The sequence below is a fragment of the Periplaneta americana genome, chromosome 16, assembly GCF_040183065.1.
Source record: "Periplaneta americana isolate PAMFEO1 chromosome 16, P.americana_PAMFEO1_priV1, whole genome shotgun sequence".
In the NCBI taxonomy this organism is placed as follows: Eukaryota; Metazoa; Arthropoda; class Insecta; order Blattodea; family Blattidae; genus Periplaneta; species Periplaneta americana.
Window position 1 is genome coordinate 120,989,739 of NC_091132.1, and position 24,559 is coordinate 121,014,297.

Below are 24,559 nucleotides of genomic sequence, written 5' to 3' on the forward strand. Positions count from 1 at the left end.
ACGAGTCCTCGGCCTCACCTCACTTCATCCCCGTTTGGTTTGATTACCTGGTTGGGTTTTTCCGAGGTTTTCACCCAACCATAAGGCAAATACCAGGTAATCTTTGGGCGAATCCTCGGCTTCATCTCATTATATCTCGCAAAAAAATTGTAATTGTAATCTTGAAACATTTTGACATGTTCCACATCTTAAAGCTTCATTGTTAATGTAAGATCTGTGGAATACAATAAATGAAATTAAAAAAAATGAGATGGTATTAGTTAATTTTTTTAATCGTTCATTGGGGCTAAGAGGGATGAAGTTACAGGAGAATGGAGAAAGTTACACAACGCAGAGCTGCACGCATTGTATACTTCACCTGACATAATTAGGAACATAAAATCCAGACGTTTGAGATGGGCAGGATATGTAGCACGTATGGGCGAATCCAGAAATGCATATAGAGTGTTAGTTGGGAGGCCGGAGGGAAAAAGACCTTTGGGGAGGCCGAGACGTAGATGGGAAGATAATATTAAAATGGATTTGAGGGAGGTAGGATATGATGGTAGAGACTGGATTAATCTTGTTCAGGATAGGGACCAATTGCGGGCTTATGTGAGGGCGGCAATGAACCTACGGGTTCCTTAAAAGCCAGTAAGTAAGTAAGCGTTCATAAGATTTTTAATTTGTGACTATTTAACTTACCTATGTAAAAGATTATATTACTTATAACATAAATAGCTTAATAAAAGTAAAAGCAGCAACCAGAAACCATCTATTTAACACTGCATACACTACTCAATTATATATTTAAACCTAATATTTCTAAATATTAAAATGTTTTTGTGAGACATGGGAATGGTCAATCTGTTATAACATAATAATGTGATCGGGGTAGTAGTAATGTTCTGACTGTAGGGTCGCTGTCGTCGCAGAAGTATCCACAGATTATTCATAAAGTACTGGCTGGATGGAACAGCATCACAGGCTATAAAGAAGAGGAAAGAATAAATTATACATATATATAAAAGTGAAAGAATGAGTTCATTGTGATGTTCAGTTGTTTATTGATAGAGGAGGAGAAGGCTAGAATTGGCTGACATAACGTGTGTGTTTTAAGCTTATGAGTGTGTAATTTATCGCTATAGCATGCCGAAGAGGAGTTCAATAGGTGGAATTAATAAAGGTGGCAATATTAAATATTAAACATTTATTTTACAATATTAAATGCAATATCTAGAAATAAAAGTTTCTGTAACATTGGATTCTGTTTGAAAGTGGATTATGTCATTACTTAGCTTGTTTAAAATTTATTGTGTAAAGCATTCTGTAAAGCATTTAAATTCATTGTACTTCTGCCATGGTACCACAAAATGAGCGGTACCAATTTGGTTATGAAAAAGGCAAACTTAAAATTTAGTTAGATATTTAATACTCATTTACTGCGATTGATGTCTACTATAGACTCAGAAATGTATCGCATTATCGACAATCATGGCCTAGATATCGACAATACACATTTAGGGTATTTCCCGTTTAAAGTTATTTACTAGCACTACATGTCTTTATAGATATACACAGAAATAATCCTAACCTCACCTTATTAGTTCATTACAATGGTAATCTGAAGGCTAACGTAAGAAAATGCTATTATGCTAGACGCATCGACCAGGCTGCCTCATTTGGTAAATTATTTAGGTAAATCTTCTATCCAGCTACGCACAAAATCGTAGCACACCATTCTAAAAGACGCGATATGATCATTCCGAAAGCTATAAACCCATCCAACTCGTCCCCAACATTTTTATGGGAAATCATCACGTAACCCATTGATACCACCATTGTATTGCACTACGCTGGGAAAGCACTCCTTTCTTGTGTCCACGATCTATTTGTGTATCATCTACCAAAAAGTGTACTTGCAAGGCATACTAAATATCTGAACAACCTAACCTAACCTATCATTGATCTTCGACTTTACGAACTCGCTTATTTTTTTGCCAGATACTTATATTTGTAAAGTTATATCATTTATCATTTTCATTTCATCATGAAATAAAGCAACACAAATCAGACGTCAGCTCTGTGTATGTTGCGTAGCAAAATCGAAGGTTTAATTTTTATTTATTTAGGAAAGGGTAAAATTTCAATATGGGTCATTCCATGAAAATGCGACATTTTCACGAAAAAGAAAAATCTCACGAATCTCTGCTTGTTATGTCATTTTTTTCGTTATGATCCGAATTTTTTGAATCTGACAACACTGATTGTGTAACAACACGTAATGTGGTAGAAAAAGCACGGGTTTAAGAGCGCGAAATTATCTGTTAGAAATCACATATTTGAATGCATATTTAAGGCAAATAAATCATTACTTCTGTATGTTAAATTCAGTTAATAATGAGTCCTGACCTTTGTTAATAATTACAATGCATGGAAACCGCAATACAATGATTATTTCGTACTTGATTAGAATTATTACAAAGAAAGATTGAGAGTTCGTGTGACACGCTCAAATGGACATTTGTTTATATTTCTTCAAAACCATTTCATTTTTTAATGTTTCATAAATGTAAAAGTGAGACACATCACATAACAATTAACATCTTATATGGACAACATTTTGATTTATGTACAAATTCTACAAGAAAAACACGTGAGAGACAAACAAAAATGTTATGTTCGTGTGTCACTAAATCAATCAATCTTTTTAATGTATCCAGCAGTTTGCTGACAACATAAGGTCCACTGTAGTATTTTTTGTGTGTCATTAAAGTTTATCCTAAAATCCAGTTACAATTTTTGTTCTTATTGGAAGTCTTTATGCCTAAACATAATTAGTAGTGAGATTTCAATACTTATTGTTGATTTCGATAATTGTGTGTGTGTACACACGCACCTGTGCGTTTTTTTTTTTTCAATGTACGTATACTGTGTCCCGCGCCGTGGCGTTGTGGTCTAAGGCATCCTGCCTAGAACTCGCGTTACGAAATGCGCGCTGGTTCGGGTCCTCATAGGGAAGAAATTTTCTCATGAAATTTGGGTATTGTATGGGACTGGTGCCCACCCAGCATCGTGATGCACGTGGGGAGCTATGATGGGTAGCAAAATCCGGTTATGCAAACAAGCTATACCAGCTGGGGGGCTCATCGTCCTAACCACACGATACCTCCATTCTGGTTAGATGATCGTCCACCTCTGCTTCGGCATGTGGCCGTGAGGCCAGCAGCTGGCTGGTGGGTCTTGGCCCTTAGTGGGTTGTAGCACCACGGATTATTATTTATTACGTATATTGTAGGTTAAACACTCTTGAAAATATGTGTTCCATAACTGTTGTAAGGGGGAAAGGAACTGGCCATGCTACCCCATTATCTCCTGGTCTAGTTTCCTCATAAGTGATGTCTTCTTGGTATCACTTGTTTGGTTCACACCTGTCTTCGGACAGTTGACTAAACAACAGTTGTAAAAATATAGTGTGTAGGCCTAAAATTAGTATAAAACATTTAATTTATGCCTAAAGTTCATATAAAATACCTTTTTTTAATTCCTTGAATTAAAAGCTTACAAAAATTGGTTTTTGTTAATTTATTTCATATAAAAAACAAGCTTATACAGTACATTTTGGAACAACTGGATAATGCCCACGGCAGACCAATATCGATAGTCGATGCTACTCACTTTCCATTAGTCACCGGGCCGTACCGAGCCGTATCAAACAATAGACAATCGAAATGGTGGTAGTCAAATTCGCGACTATATTCTTAAATAATTCACTCCATTAGTCAAGTTCAAGGTTTTATGTAAAACAACGGCGGTTTTTTGAATGCATTAAAAGAAAATTTAGGGACCATGAAATTATTCACCGCTTTCATTATAGGCCTATCATTGTTTATCAATATTACGAATCAAAAACTGTATATTATATAATTTTAACTACTACATGGAAGAATGAAATCAAATTTTATGTTAAAATTAAAAAGTTTCGTCAAATACATGCAAATGATAGCATTTATATTACATAATATGTAAATGAACTTCATGTTAAAATCTCCTGTCACTTCCCTATCCCTAAAGTAACCTAATCAAAGCTAAGCTAACCTAACAAAGCTAACCTAACCTCACCTAACCAAAGCTAATCTAACCAAAGCTGAGCTAACCTAACCTAACCAAAGCTAACCTAACCAAAGCTAACCTACCTAAGCTAACCTAACCTAACCTACTCCCATTCCTCGACCTCATATCAATTATCACGTGCAGCTCGCGACAGGATCATATTACCTGTCTGCGCATGCGCGGACTTGATTAATAAAAACCTGAACTAACTAAACCTAACCTTCGTATATGCAAGGTCTGTAACCGGAGTAAGAAGAGATCTCAATCATTTAATCTGCAATGTACACGCGAAAGTAAGAAGGTAGACAGAGAGAAAAAAGAAATATAGCAAAACTGTTTTGTCTCGAGACTCTCATCTAAGCCATGTAATAAGTCACGTAATCTACTTGCAATATATTTGCGCAACAAGAAATTGATTCGGAACACCTCAAAATCTGTGCTTCATTGGCTGGTCATGATAATATCTTTGAAAAATATTGGAGTGCAAGAGGTCAAATGACTTTATTGTCAAACGCCTGGCATTAGAAAACAACAACAACAACATATATTTGCGCAAATACACCTTGTAGCTAACACTGGTGCTATCTCTCAGTAATGTTCAGAACGAAGGAGGCAGAGAGAGAGAGAAAAACAAATTTCTCCCGCCAACTACGCCACACACCAACGTCATATTCTTATGTTGGTGACATTGTGTATTTAGTTAAATTTGGTGGTAAACGTAATGGCACGGTTCAAAGCGACCGTGGTAATTCTCCAGTTTTAGCGTACATTTTTATGGTAAGTAGGTAGCCACCATACTAGGTCTTACTTACTTACAAATGGCTTTTAAGGAACCCGCAGATTCATTTCCACCCTCACATAAGCCCGCCATCGGTCCCTATCCTGTGCAAGATTAATCCACTCTCTATAGTCTCATTCCGAGGCTTATTGTATGGATTCGTAACAACCTGTTTTTTACGGTGATGGGTTGTTAGCCCTTCGCGCAACGCCCAAGCTGGAGGACCACCCCTTATCAGCTGTCCACGACTGCTTATTCAATATATTCGTATATTCGCAGTTACCCTCCATATCTGGAGGCCGTCTCCTCTATCCACAACCTGAGGACATGCCATGCCATGGTGATGGGGACCCACAGTACATGGCCATTCTAGGCCTATGTATAAATAAATTGGTGTAATTATTTGCACATTAGGTAAATGGTACTAAATTTCTGATATTAATTTAAAATCGTTTCATTTAATAACATTAATTAGGTATCATAATATAGCAATTCTAAAAGATAGGCCTTTTTAAAATCTATATTAGTTATATTGATATCATAAATATTTATACATTTTGAACATATTTTGATAGTATTTTCAAGAATTTAAGTTGGGCTGATTACTTGGTTGGGTTTTTTCGAGCTTTTCTCCAACCGTAAGGCGAATGTCAGGTACTCTATGGCGAATCCTCAGCCTCATCTTGCCAAATACCATTTTGCTATCACCAATCCTATTGACACTAAATAATCTAGTTATTCATGCAGTGTCGTTAAATGACCAAGTAAAAAAAAAAAAAGACATCAAATATACAGGAGAAGTTACAAAAGCTTGTGGTGGTGAAGAATTTAAAGTATCTGTGATAGGGAAGTTACACAAGAAAATCACTACATATGGTTGTAAACAACCGTGGATATTTTAAATTTGAAAGTGTATTTTAGTGTAATCTAGTGTTGTTTTGTATAATAAGAACTGTAGGCATAGTGTATAAGTCTTTCACAAAAAGTGATGTATTATAGCGCATTTAAAACAATTAGTAACCAACATGACAGAAATGTTCGTGTGTCACGTTCATGTGTCACAATATGTTTGTAATATTTTAGTTCTTAATGGCACTGTTATTTTATTTTTTTTTTAAGTTTGTGATTTAGCAGTTACATGTATTAGCCCCGGTTCACACAAGTGGAATGTCTGCAGAACGGCAGCCGTGTGGCGGTCGCACCATTTTCTATGGCACACTAATTTAAATGTAGCAGTTCACACAGGACAAACAGTCTGTGGCAGCGGAACATCTCTGCATGCCAGCCGCATCGCCCATAGAGGAACGGACGCTGCACAGTGGCCGCAAGTTCGCTATGGGCTATTGAATTATATTGTATCAATCACACAAGCGGACGCGGCAGTTTGGCAGTGAGTGTCCAGACGACATATCTTGGCTTTTACGAGAGCTGGACTCGGTACCTTAGGCATGCTTTGGCCCTTTGTGTGTGTATAGGCCTATATGCGACGATTATCCAAATCAGACAGGTGACCTGAGTGACATTCGTGAATCTGATGCTGACAGGTGGGCCATCCTGCATCAGTTCCTAAAAGAGCTAGGTCCCATTTCACGGCCTGATAAGTCTCGGGAGCTGGAGTCCCAAGCCCTTCCTGTCATCGTCGGCTGACAGATAGGCATCCTATATGAGCCCCAAACCCTTCCTATATCAGCATCGGAAATCCGTAAGCCCTTTTACTATTGCAGATGATAGATGAGGGGAAAGTGGAGAGTGTTGGTGGAATGATAGAGGGAAACGGGAGTACCCCGAGAAAACCCTCTGTAACGTCTGCTTGAGTCACAGTCGACATATCACCGTGTATTGTAGTACTGGCTGTTGCAATTTTTATTAACTTGTAAGTGGTGCATTGCACATTGTGATTGTATTCAATGAGTGATATAGATGTAGAGAAAGTTGACGTTGAGGCGATCGAGAATGAGAAAAGGCTATCTATAGATTTAGGACATTCAAAATGAAGAGTACAAGGACAGTATGGTATGAAATTTGTTGTGTACCATTTCTCACTTTCATGGAACATTCCGACGCAGAAAGGAAATGTGTTAATAAATAGTCCTTGTCAAATATTTCTCGCATAAGCCTATACAATAATACATAAATTATTTTATTTTATGAGATTTACCTTTTACTTCATTAATTTCTCTATGTAATTTTTAATAAAAAGTGATAACACTGATAACCTTTCAGTTTCTGAAAATAAAACAAACGGTAACCTTAACATATTTCATGCCATTGAACTTTATTTATTATTGATAATTCCTTCTAATCCCCTTCTACTAAAGTATCGGTAATATACGTACAGTAATATATTTTCTCCAAAGTGAATACGAAATTAAATACACTTATTACTTATTCATTTCAACAATTAAATGCATACAACTATTGGCATTAATTTGCCATAAATGTTATAGAAAACATTCTATTGGAGGTATAGCCAGTGTTACGTTAATATATTCTTTCTGAAGGCATTTTTCAGAGTATGATGCAATAAAATTCATCGAAGCTGGGAAATGTCATTTTGAAGTTAATTAAAATAAAGTGATTCCTCCTTGCGCAACTAGTTAAACAACACATGAAAAGTTCCTTGTAATAAAGGACTATTGACTATTGGATGTACTCAATGTCTTCATCTTTACTTTTCTTATCAATAATTGCATTTCGAAGTACACTAGTACTGCACGGTGATTAGCATCTATGGCAACTGTCCACCTCAAATCCTTCCATCCGTCTTTTATCCGCTCATGTGGCCTCAGAATGGTGCGGCCGCCATGCGACTGCCGTTCCGCAGACATTCTGCTAGTGTGAACCGGGCCTTACACAAGTGTCTTAATTGTTTGGAAAACAACAGTGCATCTGTGTCATTTGGCACAATAATATAAACATTTTCCATTTTGGTAATAAATCAAGTGGTAAGAAAATGTTCGTGTGTCACACCATATAATACACTCAGGGACAAAAAAAACCGGACACTTCTATATTTGCTTGTATTTTGTTGCCAATTATTTCAAAATGAAACAAAACCCATTTAAACAAAATAATGTTTCATTTAGCACCTTATACGACAACATTTGAAAAAAAAAAAACTCTGAGAAAATTTACAAAAAATTACAAAGGGCGTATAACTATGGCATCGTTTGGTCTAACTGTTTTTCATTTTATGGTGCCTTAAACATTAAAAAACTTTTTAGTAACGGGTATGGCTTGAATAACTGCATCCATACGTCTTGGCATGCTCTCAATTTGGTTAGCAATGTCTTCTTGAGGAATAAGTTCCCATTCTTCGCCAAGTGCTCGCCTCAACTCTTGTAACGATTCTGGTCTTGGTCGTCTAATCTTAAACACGCCGTCCCAGCATGCCCCACACGTGTTCAATTGGGTTCATGTCTGGACTCCTTGCTGGCCATGGAAGAACATGGATTCCCACTTCTTGGAGATAATCTCCGACCACATGGGCAATATGCGGCCATGCATTATCATGCATTAAAACAAAATTATCGCCTACAAATTGGCCAAATGGCACAACATGATCAACCAAACATTCATTTATATACCTATCAGCTGTTAGTCTTCCATTTCCAACAAAAACCAACTCTGTACGAGCATCCGTATACACTCTTGCCCAAACCATCACTCCACCACCTCCGTATGGTACATTTTCGGAAATGCAACACTGTGAAAATCGTTCTCCCCTCCTTCTCCAAACTCTTTCACGTCCATCAGGTGAGCACAGATTGAAACAGGACTCATCGGTGAACAGAACACAGCTCCACTGTCCATTTCTCCAATCCCTGTGATCATTTGCAAAACGCAGTCGTTCAACTCGATGCATCCTGAGAAGTCTGGGACCAGTTGCAGGTCTACTTGATATCAGTCCACTTGCTTTCAACCTCCTTCTAACTGTTTTGGCCGAAATTGGGCGTCCATGCATGTTAAAAAATTGCTGCGCTACACTAGTAGCTGGCAGGTTGCGCTCCCTAAGAACTCTCAACACCATATACCTGTCTTCATTTGGATTTGTAGCTCTTGGACGACCCAAACTTGGTCTTTTGGTATATTCTAGGGTCTCTCTATACCTTTTATGGCATCATGAGTTGTGCTTCTAGCCATATTCATAACATTTGCAATGTAACGTACACTGCGTCCATCATCGTAAAGGGCTACAGCTCAAGCCACATCTTCAGGTCGCATCTTGTTTTAAGACAAATGTTACAACCCCACTTAAACTCAGAAAATGTAAAAATAAAGAAATAACGAATGATAACGATAATGAAGCACAAAATGGTTGAGACAAAATTGTTATAGCTGAGACTCCGAAAGCAAAATTGGAATATTTGGTTGTAATGGCTTGTTTATAAAACAAAAAACAATCAACAATGTATACACGTCTCCATAACAACAGATGGCTACCATAATATTGTATGAGAAGATAATGTTTTGCAAAATACCAGAAAAATATTAAAGTGTCCGGTTTTTTTTGTCCCTGAGTGTATTTCAAATTTTTTACATTATTAATTATTCCTTTTCATTAAGAATTATTGTTTGTATTTAGGAATGCTAATGTTAAAAGACAGTAATGTTTTTTTCATGAACTATTAAGTATTTAATTAAATATCCTGTGAAGATCATAGTTAGTTACCTACTTCAAAAATGTTACATGTGTCACTATGGGATGACCCATATCTCACAGACAGTTATCTTAAAATACAAAAAAAGAGCAAATTTGTCTGTGTTTGTCGAATGTGCATCATCATGCTTATGAAAAGGCACACTTCAGTGCCAATAATTTATTTTGTGTGTACAAGGTTGGAATTTTAGAGTAAGAGGGAAAGGAAGGTGTTCTGAAATTTGGACCTCTATTATGGGAAACAGTCGCGTAAGTATGCAAGCTTGTGAAATCTAATATGCAGTAATACACAAATGCGAGAAAAATGACGGCATGGTCGATGCATCATGCATAATTATCGAAAATTCAATTATTTGACAGTGTTTTTGTGAGTGCTGTACAAAATTAAGGGCATTTATTTATTTTAGCAGCACCTATTGTGGCCAGATGCTCTACCCTTTTATCTAACCCACCCTAACCTTGTTACAATCTTCTGTCACTTAGCTATCCCCTGATCTAACCTACTCTATAACCTTGTTACATAATTCGGCCTCATGTCACTTAGCTGTCCTCTCATCTAACCTATAACCTGACATTTAACTGACTATTCATGAAAGTGAATGCTAGTGGAGGGTAAAAAGTAATGCCACACAATCCTCCACAGTCACATGCTGTCACTAATATGTGCCAAATACGGTAAACCCATGATGCTTTTGAAGTAAATAATTTCGAAACTAAGATTACATACACAGAGATTTATTTTTACTGATGTAGGATAATTTTGCATGGTCTTCTTGTACATAATAAAAATAAGTGCATTCATGTCAACAAATTTCCTCTTGTCAGAATCATATTCTTTGAAATTCTATATTTCGTCATAATATGGCTTGATGGTTTAAATTTGAAAGTGAGGAGAAGAAAGTATACAAAGGGGACCAGTAAATTTAATAAATGTTCGTATTATTGTCATTTTCGTTTTTGCCTAATTTTCATAAAGATCATATTTAAGTCACCATAAAAATTATATTATAACCTAGAAATTATAAAACTACATAGGTGTAACACAGTATAATCTTCTGCAAATTTTACGACTGCAGCACTAATAGTTGCTTAACTTACATAGTAATATATAGGCCTATTGCTTTCATTATGGCAAGGCTATAGGCCTATTTAGATGCACATTGAGCTGGCAAGATTATTCTTAGAAACATATATTTTATTTCGAAAAATATACAGTACCTAAACCATGTTACTTAAGGAAAATTAATTGAATCTGTCTGGCAAATGAAATTAAGAAACTACAAGAACTTGTAATTATTTACCAACAGATAGGTATAACAAGATCACGGTAAATAGATATTTAATATAGTTTGCACACTGCTTAAGTCGAAATGTACTTTAGCAACAAGATTAAAAATAACACATTTGTTTAATTAAAACAATTCGTGAACATTTTTTCTATTTGTTTTCATTTTGGCAGGTGTCATACTGACTTCTAATTTCATGGACACTTGAAACAATCTATTACGAAACAATTTTTATTTGTCTCTTCAAACAGCATAACAAGCCTGTGTATCTTCAGAACTTATTTTTTGAAAGAATGAGCTTTCTTTGTTTCTTAATTTATTTTCGCAATATTCCGATTAAGATATTTTAATGCTACTAACCGCAAAACAGCTTTTAATTTTGTATCATTTATGTTTGCTCTCAGCCTTGGCTTCATATGGTTCATTATAGAGGAAGAAATTTTCACAAGCATGTGTACTACCAAACACGGACAGTACATAGGCTACAAATTTACATAGTATTGTTTTGAATTATGTTTTCTGCACATCATGTGTTTCTTCATATTATACAGAACAACTGTCAAAAAAAAAAAAAAAAAAGTGGCCGCACTCGTGAACAGCGAATATTTTCAAAGTCCACTTCGGGTCGCGGCGATGTTACACGATGTATGTGCTTGTACAAGCAGTTCCGTAACTATGAAAGTGTTCCATATCTGCGCCTCGTAGACCAGCGGTAGAGTGCTTGTTTAATGATTCAAAGGTTGTGGGTTCGGGCCTTCTTCATGTCAGTTTATTTTTTTTTTAATCGTTCTTTAGCGATGTAAGTGCTATTCAAATTATCATTTATATTCCGTTATCGTTCTTTATGGATATCACGTTATTTATATTTTGTTATCGTTCTTTAGAGATATGAATAAAATTCAAGTCATCATTTGTATTCTGTTATCGCTTTATAACAATATGAATAATAATAATTATTATTGTATCTCCAATGGGGGTTAGCCCTATTTTACATATGTATGTTAGGGCTATAGTTTCATACACAAAAAAGATAAGCATAAAGAGAAATGGAAAAGAAAATTAAACTAGCTTACGCGATGTAAACAAAACATAAACAATCCATAAATTAGGCATTGCGATTGCAAAACAAATATCAGGTATCAATTTGAAACATACAAAAACATTAACAACATACCTACATACGTAACCCTTCTATAACACAAATATGCACCTTTCCGTACCATACATCATAAATTAATACACAATAGTCACACAAACACAATCAAACTATAATTACGACATTGCGACGACATCAAGCATCCCATAATTGACTCACATGCATAACAAATCAAGCATCCGTTACAACACATACACTTCAACATAGTAACCACAATTTTAAAAGTTACAAATTTGGCTCCAAGAAGAATAAATAGGACACTGTTACTAATTACTATTCTTCTACAATTTCTTAAATACTTCTCTAATAAATCTGTGAAATTCCGATATGAATAATATTCACGTTTTTTATATTCTGTTATCGTTCTTTAGCGATATAAATAATATTCAAGTTATCATTTATATTCTGTTTTCCTTCATTAGCATTATAAAATAATATTCAAGTTATTTATGTTGTTATTGTTCTTTCGCAATATAAATAATCTGTATTTTATGTAAGTAATTATTATAACACAAATAACCATCTTTCCTTGTAAAATAGGTTATTTTATTTAGATAATTAAATACGTATTATATAATATCTTATATTAATTAAACAAAGTGATATTTATCATTTATATTCTGTTATCATTCTTTAGCGGTACTGTATAAATAATATTCAAGTTATTTATATTGTAATCGTTCTTTAGCGATATAAATAACATAAATTTAATATTATGTTTGGAAAAATCCAGTTGCATAATACTGGTATTAGTTTTTCTTTTTGTATTATTACATTATACTATCTTGAACCACAATAAAATGAAAAGGAGTAACGAGGAATTGAACCTGAGACGTTGACATCTAAATTCCGATGTTCGTCCACTAAGCTACGAGGGCAAAAGTGTGGAAACATTTTCGGAAAAATTGGCCCAATCACACTCTAAGATTTTCTGATGATTCGTAGAAGCTAGTCCAGGATGCGGGAGGCAAAGGCTAATTGAGTTTTCCCGGCCTCTGATCGGGTCAAACATCCTGATAGAATTAATATTTAACCCTTGCCGTGACTTTCGGTGAAGTCCGGAGGGCCCAATTAGTCAAATCCACTCTCCTCATCTCCACGCTTGGGCCCCCTGGAATTTAATAAGATGCGAAAGAGATAGTGGTGTGCGGAAAGCAACGGGATGTTACCGCATTTAGGCCTATCCTTCCCAAGAAAAACTGCAAACATGAACAAAGGAAGCTTTTAATAGAAGAAGAAGGATCTTCTGCAGACCTCTGGAAAAAGAACTAAGGAAGAGACTAGTGAAGTGCTTTGTGTGGAGTGTGGCATTGTATGGGGAAGGAACATGGACATTACGACGAAATGAAGAGAAACAAATTGAAGCATTTGAAATGTGGATGTGGAGAAGAATGGTGCGTGTGAAGTGGACAGACAGAATAAGAAATAAAATTGTGTTTGAAGAAGTGAGTGAAGAAAGAATGATGCTGAAACTGATTAGAAAGAGAAAACGGAATTGGTTGGGTCTCTGGTTGAAAAGAATAATAGACGACATTAGGAAATGAGGATCATATGCGGAGACTAAGAGGAAGGCAGAAAATAGGAAAGATTGGCGATTGCTGGGTTTGCAATGAAAGACCTGCCCATGGACAGAACACTTCGATTCCATGCCCACTCGACTGCAAGATGATAGAGATAAGAGGAAGATAGACTAAATATTGAATTGTGGCTTTTTGTTTTGTTTTTTGAACGCTTAATTGTTTGAATGTTTTAAGTCCGATGCCAGTAAATTTGTTTTGTTTATGCCACGAAAGATATTTTTATTGAGAATAAAACCTTTTTCTTTCCATTTGCAGCCACAATATCATAATGATAAAGTCATGGCATAATATATTAATGAACCTGATTTTAATTACTAAAATAATCGTAAAAGAGAAAGGAGCCATTATGTATAGTTTGTCTCTCTCAAAAACAGAACAAAAAAGAACATAAAAAGCACGAGGTTGTAATCGAACGCAGGGCCTCACGAATAAGAGGCCTGAACGCTACCATTACGCTATCGAATAACATGCAGAATACTTCCATTATAACTGTAGATATCAGGCAACGTGGTCCAACAACATGTAACATCGCCTGTCTCCGAATTGTAGCGGAGATACCCGAAGGGAACTTTGTTTCAGGAGAGCGGCCACTTTTTCTTTTGACAACTGTACATTGGACATTTCCCCATTTTCCATTTCTAAAAGAAAGTTCATCCCCACTCAGGGTTAAAACGGTTAGAATATTTACACTTCTGTACTTCTAGGTACACTCTTGAGTGGTAGTCTTTTTTTCATCAGGTGCTCTTGGTATCAGTGGAGCACGTATAAGTGAGTGACAGACTGCTACTGACCCCTACATGCCACTTGCTCATATGTGCGCCTGTTACCATTCCTGGTCTATAGTGATGTCACTTCCAAATGAAAATTTATATAAAACTAGCTGTACCCGTGCGCTCCGCTGCACCTGTTAGAAATAAATATAAAGTAATTACATAATTAAAATAGGACGTTTGATCCAGGGAACATTCGTGTTTGTTAGAAGGATAAATCGTGTGCATTTTAACACGATTCAATTGAGCATAGTTAAAATTTGAATTATAAAATAATGGATTGCTAAGCTAACATACTATTACTGCATACTAAATCAATACACTCTCGTTGTTCGTTAATTCTCTGAGATTAAAATGAGTGTGTACATAAATATTATTTTTAAGAAATACAGAAAACGAATGTACAAAATAGCCTATCAAATTTTCTGTGCATAAGAAGCTATTTTAATCTTACCTGTCCTCGATTTACTCAGAAGTTACTGTAATAACATTATAGCATTATGTCCATCTAGAGAAACTACACTTTCCAATGGTGAAATAATAATTAATTATACAAATCGGTTAATTTAGCTTCCAATATTACTTCATACAAACACAGAAACATCCTCTGTAGGCTATGTTTAATAGCTTTCGATTGTTGTTGCCCCTTATAGACGAAGTCATTTGTTCTTATTTCATTGCACCATCTTAGATGGCGTTATTTTAATTTTAAAATTCATTTATCTCATTAAATATCAGTCCTATCACAATTTTGTAAAGGATAAAACTTGTTGCAAATCATTTTTAAAGAAACTTTTGTTACGTAACATTTTTTACAAAAATCAATAATAAGCGAGATATTTCGATTTATTTAATTCATGCCCCCTTATAATCCCCCTTTTAAATAAAGTATTTTGAATGCCATATAGCCTAAAATCTAAGTTACAACGAACTTAATTTATATTCCAATTTTCATATAAATCGGTTGAGCCATTATCGCATGAAAAGGTAACAAACATCCAGATAGACATACAAACAAAAATTTCAAAAAAGCGATTTTCGGTTTCAGGGTGGTTAATTATATATGTTAGGACCAATTATTTTTGGAAAATCGAAAATTACCAGAAAAATTTCGGCTACAGATTTTTTATTAGTATAGATTTGTTATCCATAATGCACTCCCAACATTTTTTAGACTTTCCCTAACAGTCTCAAGTTAAAATATGTAACATTGACTCTTAATACAACGTATTTGTGTGTCAGGAACACATCACCTTAATTCTGTAACAATGTTAACACTTTTATAAATATGAAACCTTTATATATGTGTAAGATTTAAGAATACACAAAGCCTCAGAGTGAATCTAAGAATTTATTATGAATGGTTGAGAACGAGGCTAATTATGACATCGTCTCAACTTTGCCAGTGTTTCACCTTGCTCAGGGTCTTCCCAGAATGGATCGGAATCAGATCAGAGTCCAGATGATGCAGCTGGAAAGGAGGACAGTGCCAAGAAACAGAAACTTTCTTTTGGTTATGGAACAAAAAGCTCTACAAAACCAGACGTGACTGATACATCTGCAAAGAAAGGAATTCAGATCAGATTGGGCTCTCAGGTATTTAAATACAGCTAGTAATACATATATATTAAGATATGATTTCTGTAAGAATTATTATGTATCGGTGACTAATAAGATCAAGTTAAGATTTTCCCAATTTTAGTTTTTGGAGTGTGCTTGGTATTTGAATGATTACCATAATTTCTATTATACTTGTACGAGGCGTGTTCTTGAAGTAAGTTCCGTTTTCAATTATAGCTGTCGCATTGCTGCAATCGTTATTTTGCGCATGCGTGTTTTCTTCTTCAGTCCGTGTGTGTGGTTAGTTGTGATCAGTTGAAATGTTTAAAGTGATCGAGCACCCCACCGACTGTGAAATGGGGTCTGTTATCCGTTTCTTGAATGTGGGAAACCTCAAACCAGCTGACATTCATCGTCATTGTGAGGTGTATGATGATGATGCCATTAGTGATGGGATGGTCAGGAGATGGGTTAGGAAGTTTAACGAGGACCGCATCTCTGTGCATGATGAGCAGTGTACCAGTCGGCCATCTTTGATCATTGACGATTTGGTGCGTGCTATCCATGAAAAAATTCATGAGGACAGGAGGTTCACAATTTCTTTGCTTTCCTTGAATTTTCCACAAATGTCGCGGAGTGTTCTCTACAAAATTGTGACAGATCGATTACGATATCGAAACTTGTGCTCACGATGGGTACCCAAGATGCTCACCAAGGAACACAAAACCAAACGAGCTTCCAGTGCATTGAGCTTTCTCACACATTACAGTGAGCAAGGCGATGAGTTTCTTGATCATATCGTGACAGATGACGAGACTTGTGTGTCTCACATGACACCTGAATCGAAGCAGCAGTCCATGGAATGGAGGCACACTGCATCGCCAAGGAAAAAGAAATTCAAACAAACCATGTCAACACACAAGATCATGTGCACTGTTTTTTGGGACAGAAAAGGAGTCCTACTCATCGAATTCTTGTCTCAGGGTGAAACCATTAATAGAGAAACCTATTGTCAGACCTTGAAGAAGCTCCGTTGCGCAATTCAGAACAAGAGACGTGGGATGCTGACCGACGGATTTGTGTTGCTTCATGACAACGCTCGGCCACACACAGCTCGTGACACCCAAAATCTCATCTCGAAATTTGGCTGCGAACAAATTGACCATCCCCCCCCCTACAGCCCGGATTTGGCTCCGAGTGACTTTCATCTCTTCCTGCACCTCAAAAAGTTCCTCAGTTGTCAACGTTTTGATGGCGACGATGAAGTGAAAACAGCAGTGCAGGAGTGGTTCACATCGCAGGCGGGCGAATTCTACAATGAGAGGACAGAAAGACTTGTGCCACGACTCGATAAATGCCTCAATAATGGTGGAGATTATGTTGAGAAGTAATTGAAGTGTGGGGAATACAATGCAACAAAAATGGTTTGTAAATATCTTCCCATTTACTTACTACACCCTTTTGGAACTTACTTTAAGAACACGCCTCGTAGGTTCTAACCAGTCAGTGGTAATGGGTTTGTAAGGATGATGAAAATTCTTTATTTAGCTACATTTAAGAAGTGTTTGTTGTAAAATTATAGCCAATACAGCTGCATAAAAATAATCCCCAGATGAAGGAGCTACAGATAAAATTTACAGACCATTTCTAATCTACTTCAAAATTAATGTTTCAAGTCGTATTTCTCGTTTATCACAGAATATAATGCATTCAACCTGCCAGGTTCGTCACTTTGCCAAAGTAATAGAATTCAGGCAGGACTTTGAGCTTTGTAGCTCAAGAAATGAGAAAATTAATATTCGTGTTGTGTGAGATGGTTTCAGTTCAATTGATATCAATTTTCGTACTAATATATGAGCAGGATCTTATCACAGGTGGCTCTCATCGAAATTTAAAACCATGTTAAGCTGTGTTGTAATTCCACACACACATATTTGTATACATGACTGTACTTTACAATGAAGTTTTGAAATAATTGTGTAGTGTAGTTAATATGTAAACAGTTGTTTATTTTATGCCATCTCATCTTCAGCAATGATTAAGTGACATTGCAACAATTGTAAATGGAACTGGCAGAGGAAACTGAAGTTCTTGGAGGAAATCTGCCCTATATCCAGTTTATCACAAATCACATGAGATCTCTGCTGGTTGAATGCCATTCTGCTTTAGTCATAATGATAAGTAGGGCCAGAAAGTTTATGCATTTGCGTATTTCTTTCCATTGGCTATAATTAATTGCTGGTTAATTATCTTCACGAGTCATCAACATTTAAGCTATTGATTTTATATTGCGTATATTTGCGTATTTTGGCTTTTTTATGTACACAATAAAATAATAAGCTTCTACTGGGAAGCAAGAAGGAAGATGACGTTAATCAGGATCCAGCCATTGGAAAATGACTATATACACTTAATACGAGGCGTGTTCTTAAAGTAAGTTCCAAAAGGGTGTAGTAAGTAAACGGGAAGTATTTACAAACCATTTTTGTTGCATTGTATTCCCCACACTTCAATTACTTCTCAACATAATCTCCACCATTATTGAGGCATTTATCGAATCGTGGCACAAGTCTTTCTATCCCCTCATTGTAGAATTCACCTGCCTGCGATGCGAACTACTCCCGCACTGCTGTTTTCACTTCGTCGCCATCAAAACGTTGACCACCGAGGAACGTCTTGAGGTGCAGGAAGAGATGAAAGTCACTCGGAGCCAAATCCGGGCTGTAGGGGGGATGGTCAATTTGTTCCCAGCCAAATTTCGAGTTGAGATTTTGGGTGTCACGAGCTGTGTGTGGCCGAGCGTTGTCATGAAGCAACACAACTCCGTCGGTCAGCATCCCACGTCTCTTGTTCTGAATTGCGTGACGGAGTTTCTTTAAGGTCTGACAATAGGTTTCTCTATTAATGGTTTCATCCTGAGCCAAGAATTCGATGAGTAGGACTACATTTCTGTCCCAAAAACAGTGCACATGATCTTGTGTGTTGGCATGGTTTGTTTGAATTTCTTTTTCCTTGGCGATGCAGTGTGCTTCCATTCCATGGACTGCTGCTTCAATTCAGGTGTCATGTGAGACACCCAAGTCTCGTCACCTGTGTCACCATATGGTCAAGAAACTCATCGCCTTGCTTACTGTAATGTGTGAGAAAGCTCAATGCACTGGAAGCTCATTTGGTTTTGTGTTCCTCGGTGAGCATCTTGGGTACCCATCGTGAGCACAATTTTCGATATTGTAATCGATCTGTCACAATTTTGTAGAGAACGCTCCGCGAAATTTGTGGAAAATTCAAGGAAAATGAAGAAATTGTGAACCTCCTGTCCTCGTGAATTTTTTCATCGACAGCATGCACCAAATCGTCATTGATCAAAGGTGGCCGACCGGTACGCTGCTCATCATGCACAGAGCCGCGGCCCTCGTTGAACTTCCTAACGCATCGCCTGACCATTCCATCACTAATGGCATCATCACCGTACACCTCACAAAGTTGACGATGAATGTCAGCTGGTTTGATGTTTCTCGCATTCAAGAAACGGATAACAGACCACATCTCACAGTCGGCGGGGTGCTCGATCACTTTAAACATTTCAACTGATCACAACTAACCACACACATGGACTGAAACTCTGAAACTGCATGCACAGCTTGCCTGAGGACTGGAGAAGAAAACAGCATGCGCAAAATAATGATTGCAGCGATGCGACGGCTATAATTGGAAACGGAACTTACTTTAAGAACACGCCTCGTAATATTTGTATGATTGTTATATTATTATAGGATATTTTTGCTTTAAAGCTCATTAAAGTTGATTTAATATTGCGTAAAACTATGTAGTTTGGCTTTTAAATAAAAGCTTCATATTTTTATCATTAATATTTTGACTGGATATTTAGTTCATTTTCATTTTTGTCACAACTGTACTTTTAAGGTCTGTGTAGTGTGTGGGAATATTTATCGTTTGGTTGAGGGTTTGGGAGGTATCCAGCCCAAATTCCAGCCCATGGCATTGTAGGGGAAAGACTTACCCAATGAACTCGTATTTAAATTCTCTGCACTCGGACTGCACTCGCATGTAATGCCCAGTTTGAATATGAGTTTGCAGTGTGATGTAAAAATATTGATAGAAAAAATAACTATGCAAGATTTTTGATGCAAAATTTATCAGAAGTTACGCCGAAAGTATGTGGTTACTGATTAAACCTTAATATTAACGAAAATAACTACGTACTTTCAAAGTCGTTTGCATGAATTTAAATAATTTTTGTGAGACCAATGTTAAAATATGCTAAGTTAGAATATATTCATGAAAATGTGTTAGTTCTTCAGCTTAGAGTGTAAACCTGCTAACAGCCAAAAAGAAAATTTTACAAAGGAAGCAAAAAACTAAGTTTAAATTAACTCTGAAACTTTAGGACCAAATCCAAAGTACAGATGGCATTTGACCTTTACTTTAGATTTGGTCCTAAAGTTTCAGAGTTAATTTAAACTAAATTTTTTGCTTCCCTTGTAAAATTTTCTTTTTGGAGGTTAACAGGTTTACACTCCAAGCCAGCGTTTTTCAAACTTTTTTGAAGTGGAGACCACTTTTTTAAGTCGGAACAGTTCCATGGACCACCTCACTCTTATTCCCTTCGAAAGCAAATTTATAATTTTTGTAGCATATTTTAATACCAGTATACTTATATTTTAAAATAGAATTAATTAATTAAAACTAATTAAATTGAATTAATTTTATATTAATATTGACTAATTAAGCTAATGTTAATAGAAAAAAATTCATTTTCTTTCTTTAGTAATTCAAGGCTATTAGAGTTTGGATAATCTTTAATTTATTTACTAAAAAAAATAAATGTTAGTACTTATGTTAATGAGATAGATGAGCCTGCCGATTCTTGCACAGTTGTTCTATATTTGTACGTATGCTGGTAAGCTTAAGTTGGAGATCGTCACATACATCAAGTCGATTTCGGTAGCCTACTTTGTTTTTGTCAGAGTTAGTGATGAAAACCCTTTCTCATACAGATACGTAGAAGCAAACTAAATTATAATCTCTTAAGCACCATTGTATAGTTCACTATATTCTCTGTGATGAGGTCCAGAAATTATTCATACCTTTCACTTGGAATTTTATTTTAAGTCCAGTCTCATTCTAGAGTTCAATTAACTGTTCTGTTTCACTGAATGAAAGTTTGTTAGTTTCAATATCACAATGAAAGTGGTCACGAACCCATGAAAATTCGTCATATTTACTTGGAAAATAAGTTTCAAATTGTGACCTCAGAGTTGTATTATTGGTGTATGACATACAGTACGTGACCATTTCAATGTGCAGACTGGATGTCAGCAAAACTATTAAGAAAGTCATCAATACATCAAAAGGTTATGAATTTGGGTGGTCCCTGGCTGGGTTACAGGCGCGGCGTTAGATGTGCAGGGAAATACCACATTCATAGTGCTTTAAATCCCTCTTTTGTTGTTGAGAGTAGAGTGGGAAATTGGTAGACAGATAGGGTAATAAATTTCATAAAATGTCAGTACTGGGAGAAAAAGTGAAAGGCGATTGCCATGTGTCATTTCCAAATTCTGAGATATTCAGCTATAGAGTGATATGCAATTCGTTTGAATTTTATTGTTTCTTCTGCATTTTTTGAATGACCACAAGGGCAGACCTTGAGGACTACAGGTGGTTCGCTGACCATAGTTTGAGAAATGCTGCTCTAAGCTGACGAGTTATTTCAAACTGTAAAAGTATTTATTTGTATGTGCAATAAAATTCATCTAGAAAGCTAGAACATGTGTGATTCACACAGATAATTAATTAGCATATAAATAACGATCTTAAAAAAATGCTACTGTATGAACTTCTAACGCTAGTGATAAGCCACCAGCTAATTGATAACTGCAACAATATGTTCTGCCTAAAGACAAATTACTGTATGCATCTGTAAGTTGAATCTCAGGACTGAGTATCAGAAATTGAGGACGTAGCTGCAATAAGGGCCCATAGCCCCATTAGGCCCTTTTTCCGGAGAATGCATAAATCGATTCTCTGTAGTTTCTTTGTTATACCCACAAAGTTTCGTGGAGAAATGTTGAACAGTAATGCTGATAAACCTGTTTATTTTAATATATTTTATATGGCCTGCACTGTTTTTAAAAATTTCAACTCTATATATCTCAGAACAGCATTTTGGAGTATGGGCCCTTATTGCAGTTATGTCCTCAATTATGCTGTGGTACAATTTTACTATATAGATCGTTGATTTTTTTTTATTCTCTCTTCAGTTCTGCTCCTTATGTTAGAACAATTTTTAATTCTAACACTATTGTATTTAGAAACCAATGCAGCCATCCAGTGCTGTTAAATCTAAGTCCAGTTCCGTGGCAGCTGCATTTAATTTGGATGAAGAGGAGGAACCAGAAGAAATGCCTCCTGAAGCACGAATGAGAATGCGAAATATTGGCAGGTAAGATGTACAGTAAAACCCTGCTTAACCGAACTTGACTTAACCAAAACAGTGACGTAAAAATACTTACCTTATTTTTTGGACCATAATACGCACTTTTTCTTTAATGCTGTCTAAAATATAACTAGGTCTTAATGTTCTGAAGGTCTGTTAATGCATGCCCATTGAGATGGCTACTACCTTGTTCTCACCCCAAAGCAAGGATGACTGCTCTATAAGGAAAGCAGTAGGTAGAACAATCTGCTTACCATACTTCAGTTCATGGCTGTATGTTACTCCCATCAAATGAAAGTTATTCTTTGTTTACATACCTTTTATTCCATGTACCCACTAACCCAAGAATTGTGGAACCAGTTATTGGTGAATGAGAGATGACAACTGATTCTGCATGTATTCACTTCTGTGATGCTGTAGGTGTTTTTATTTTAGTATGTTATTTTACGACACTTTATCAACATCTCTGATTATTTAGCGTCTGAATGAGATGAAGGTGATAATGCCGGTGAAATCAATCCGTGGTCCAACACCGAAAGTTACCCAGCATTTGCTCATATTGGGTTGAGGGAAAACCCCGGAAAAAACCTCAACCAGGTAACTTGTCCCTACCGGGATTCGAACCCAGGCCACCTGGTTTTGTGGCCAGACACGTTACTCCACAGGTGTGGATGCTATAGGTGTTAAATAGTTGTTAATGCATATTATGTTACATTAATTTTATCAAGTGTGTGCTTTTACATTGTCGACAAAATATAAACATGTAATTATAACCATCAAAATAAAGCTTGAAGCTGTGAGATAGTGGAAAATGGCGTTTTATTACGAAATGTCGCAGCAGATTATGGGATTGTATCTCAACTGTCTCTGGTTTTCCCAGCAACGTGCAAAAGGGATACCATTATCTGGACCTATGTGCGGTAAAAAGATAGTAACTGCTGTTTACTTAGTCTTTTTACTTAATTACTGAATAGTGATAAAGATTTACAGCTTTACATACCGAGAAGAAATTGTATTACAGATTTTTTTTATAATTTTGGACAAAAATTTTCGTCATAAATGCCATCTTTGAATGTGATTTCATAAGTAGCCTTTTACACCAGCCACTTAAGACCATTCTTCTTACAAGGGAAAGTATGTTTGAGAAAGATGTCACAGTCTGATAACTAGGGCTAGGATATTGATGACTTATAAATCATGAAAAAAAGTCCTAAAAACAATGCATTTATGACCCAAAAATCTTTAAAAAATGCCATTAAAAATGCTCTAAAAATTCATCTTACATAATTGGCTTAGTAGGAAAAGAGGTTTTGTACTACTTAATGTTTAGACTGGTAATTCAATTAAATTCTAGTACTAACATATAAGTTTATTTAATTTTACATAATTTTTTCCAAGTAGTTCACTTTAATTAATTATTTTACCTGATGTAGTTTCCATGTAGTCCACCACACGGCTACTCTTATCCGGAACTAGCACGTATATTGAAGAGGTGATTGGACTGATCCATTACATGGGGTCTAGTACGTTAAAATGGCAATATTTGTGTGAAAAAACGATTAAGATATTACACAAAATAAATGGGTATTAATGGACAAAATATGTAGAGAAAATATCAAAGGAAATAAACATTATTTTACATTAACAATGGAGATTTATGGCCAAAATTAAATGAAAATGCCTAAAAAATGACCGAATAAAACAAAAAATGCTCTTATGAGTTGAAACAGGCAAAAAAATGCAAAAAAATCCCCTAACAGATATGTCTTAAAACAGTTTATCACATAACATATAAATACTAAAGCAGCTATGTTTCTGGCTTACTGGAAAAAAGATGCAATTTCATCAAAATCCTAACCCTACTGAGAACTAATTTCTTCAAATATGAAGCAAGACAAATAGATTTCATTTGATCATACCAAATAGTAATTTTTTATTCAATATATGAGTAGCTTAATATCAAAGACGGACATCTGTCATCTCCATAGTTTTGATCTAGAGGCAATTTTTTAATTCACAGTGTTCTTTGTAATATTTAACACAATTTATTTTATAAATATAGTGTTAGAGTTTGCATATATATTCACTATAACTGGAAAGAGCATGAAAAATTGCATAAAAAAACCACAGCTATCTAAATTTCGATTGAGGTCAGATGTCCGTCTTTGATATTAAGCTACTCATATATTTTCACTACAAAAATACTATGAAGAAAGAATC

General features: G+C 35.8%; 1 protein-coding gene across 1 annotated transcript in view; it reads left to right on the forward strand.

The window, feature by feature from the left end:
* Positions 1-1,015: 1,015 nt before the first annotated feature.
* Positions 1,016-24,559, forward strand: part of LOC138691178 (PEST proteolytic signal-containing nuclear protein-like) — a 29,601-nt gene continuing 6,057 nt past the window's right edge. Inside the window, exons 1-3 of the mRNA XM_069812957.1 lie at positions 1,016-1,165; positions 15,746-15,918; positions 22,215-22,345. Coding sequence (XP_069669058.1) covers positions 1,129-1,165; positions 15,746-15,918; positions 22,215-22,345 — 341 coding nt within the window. The 5' untranslated portion in view covers positions 1,016-1,128. The remainder of the gene's footprint in view (positions 1,166-15,745; positions 15,919-22,214; positions 22,346-24,559) is intronic.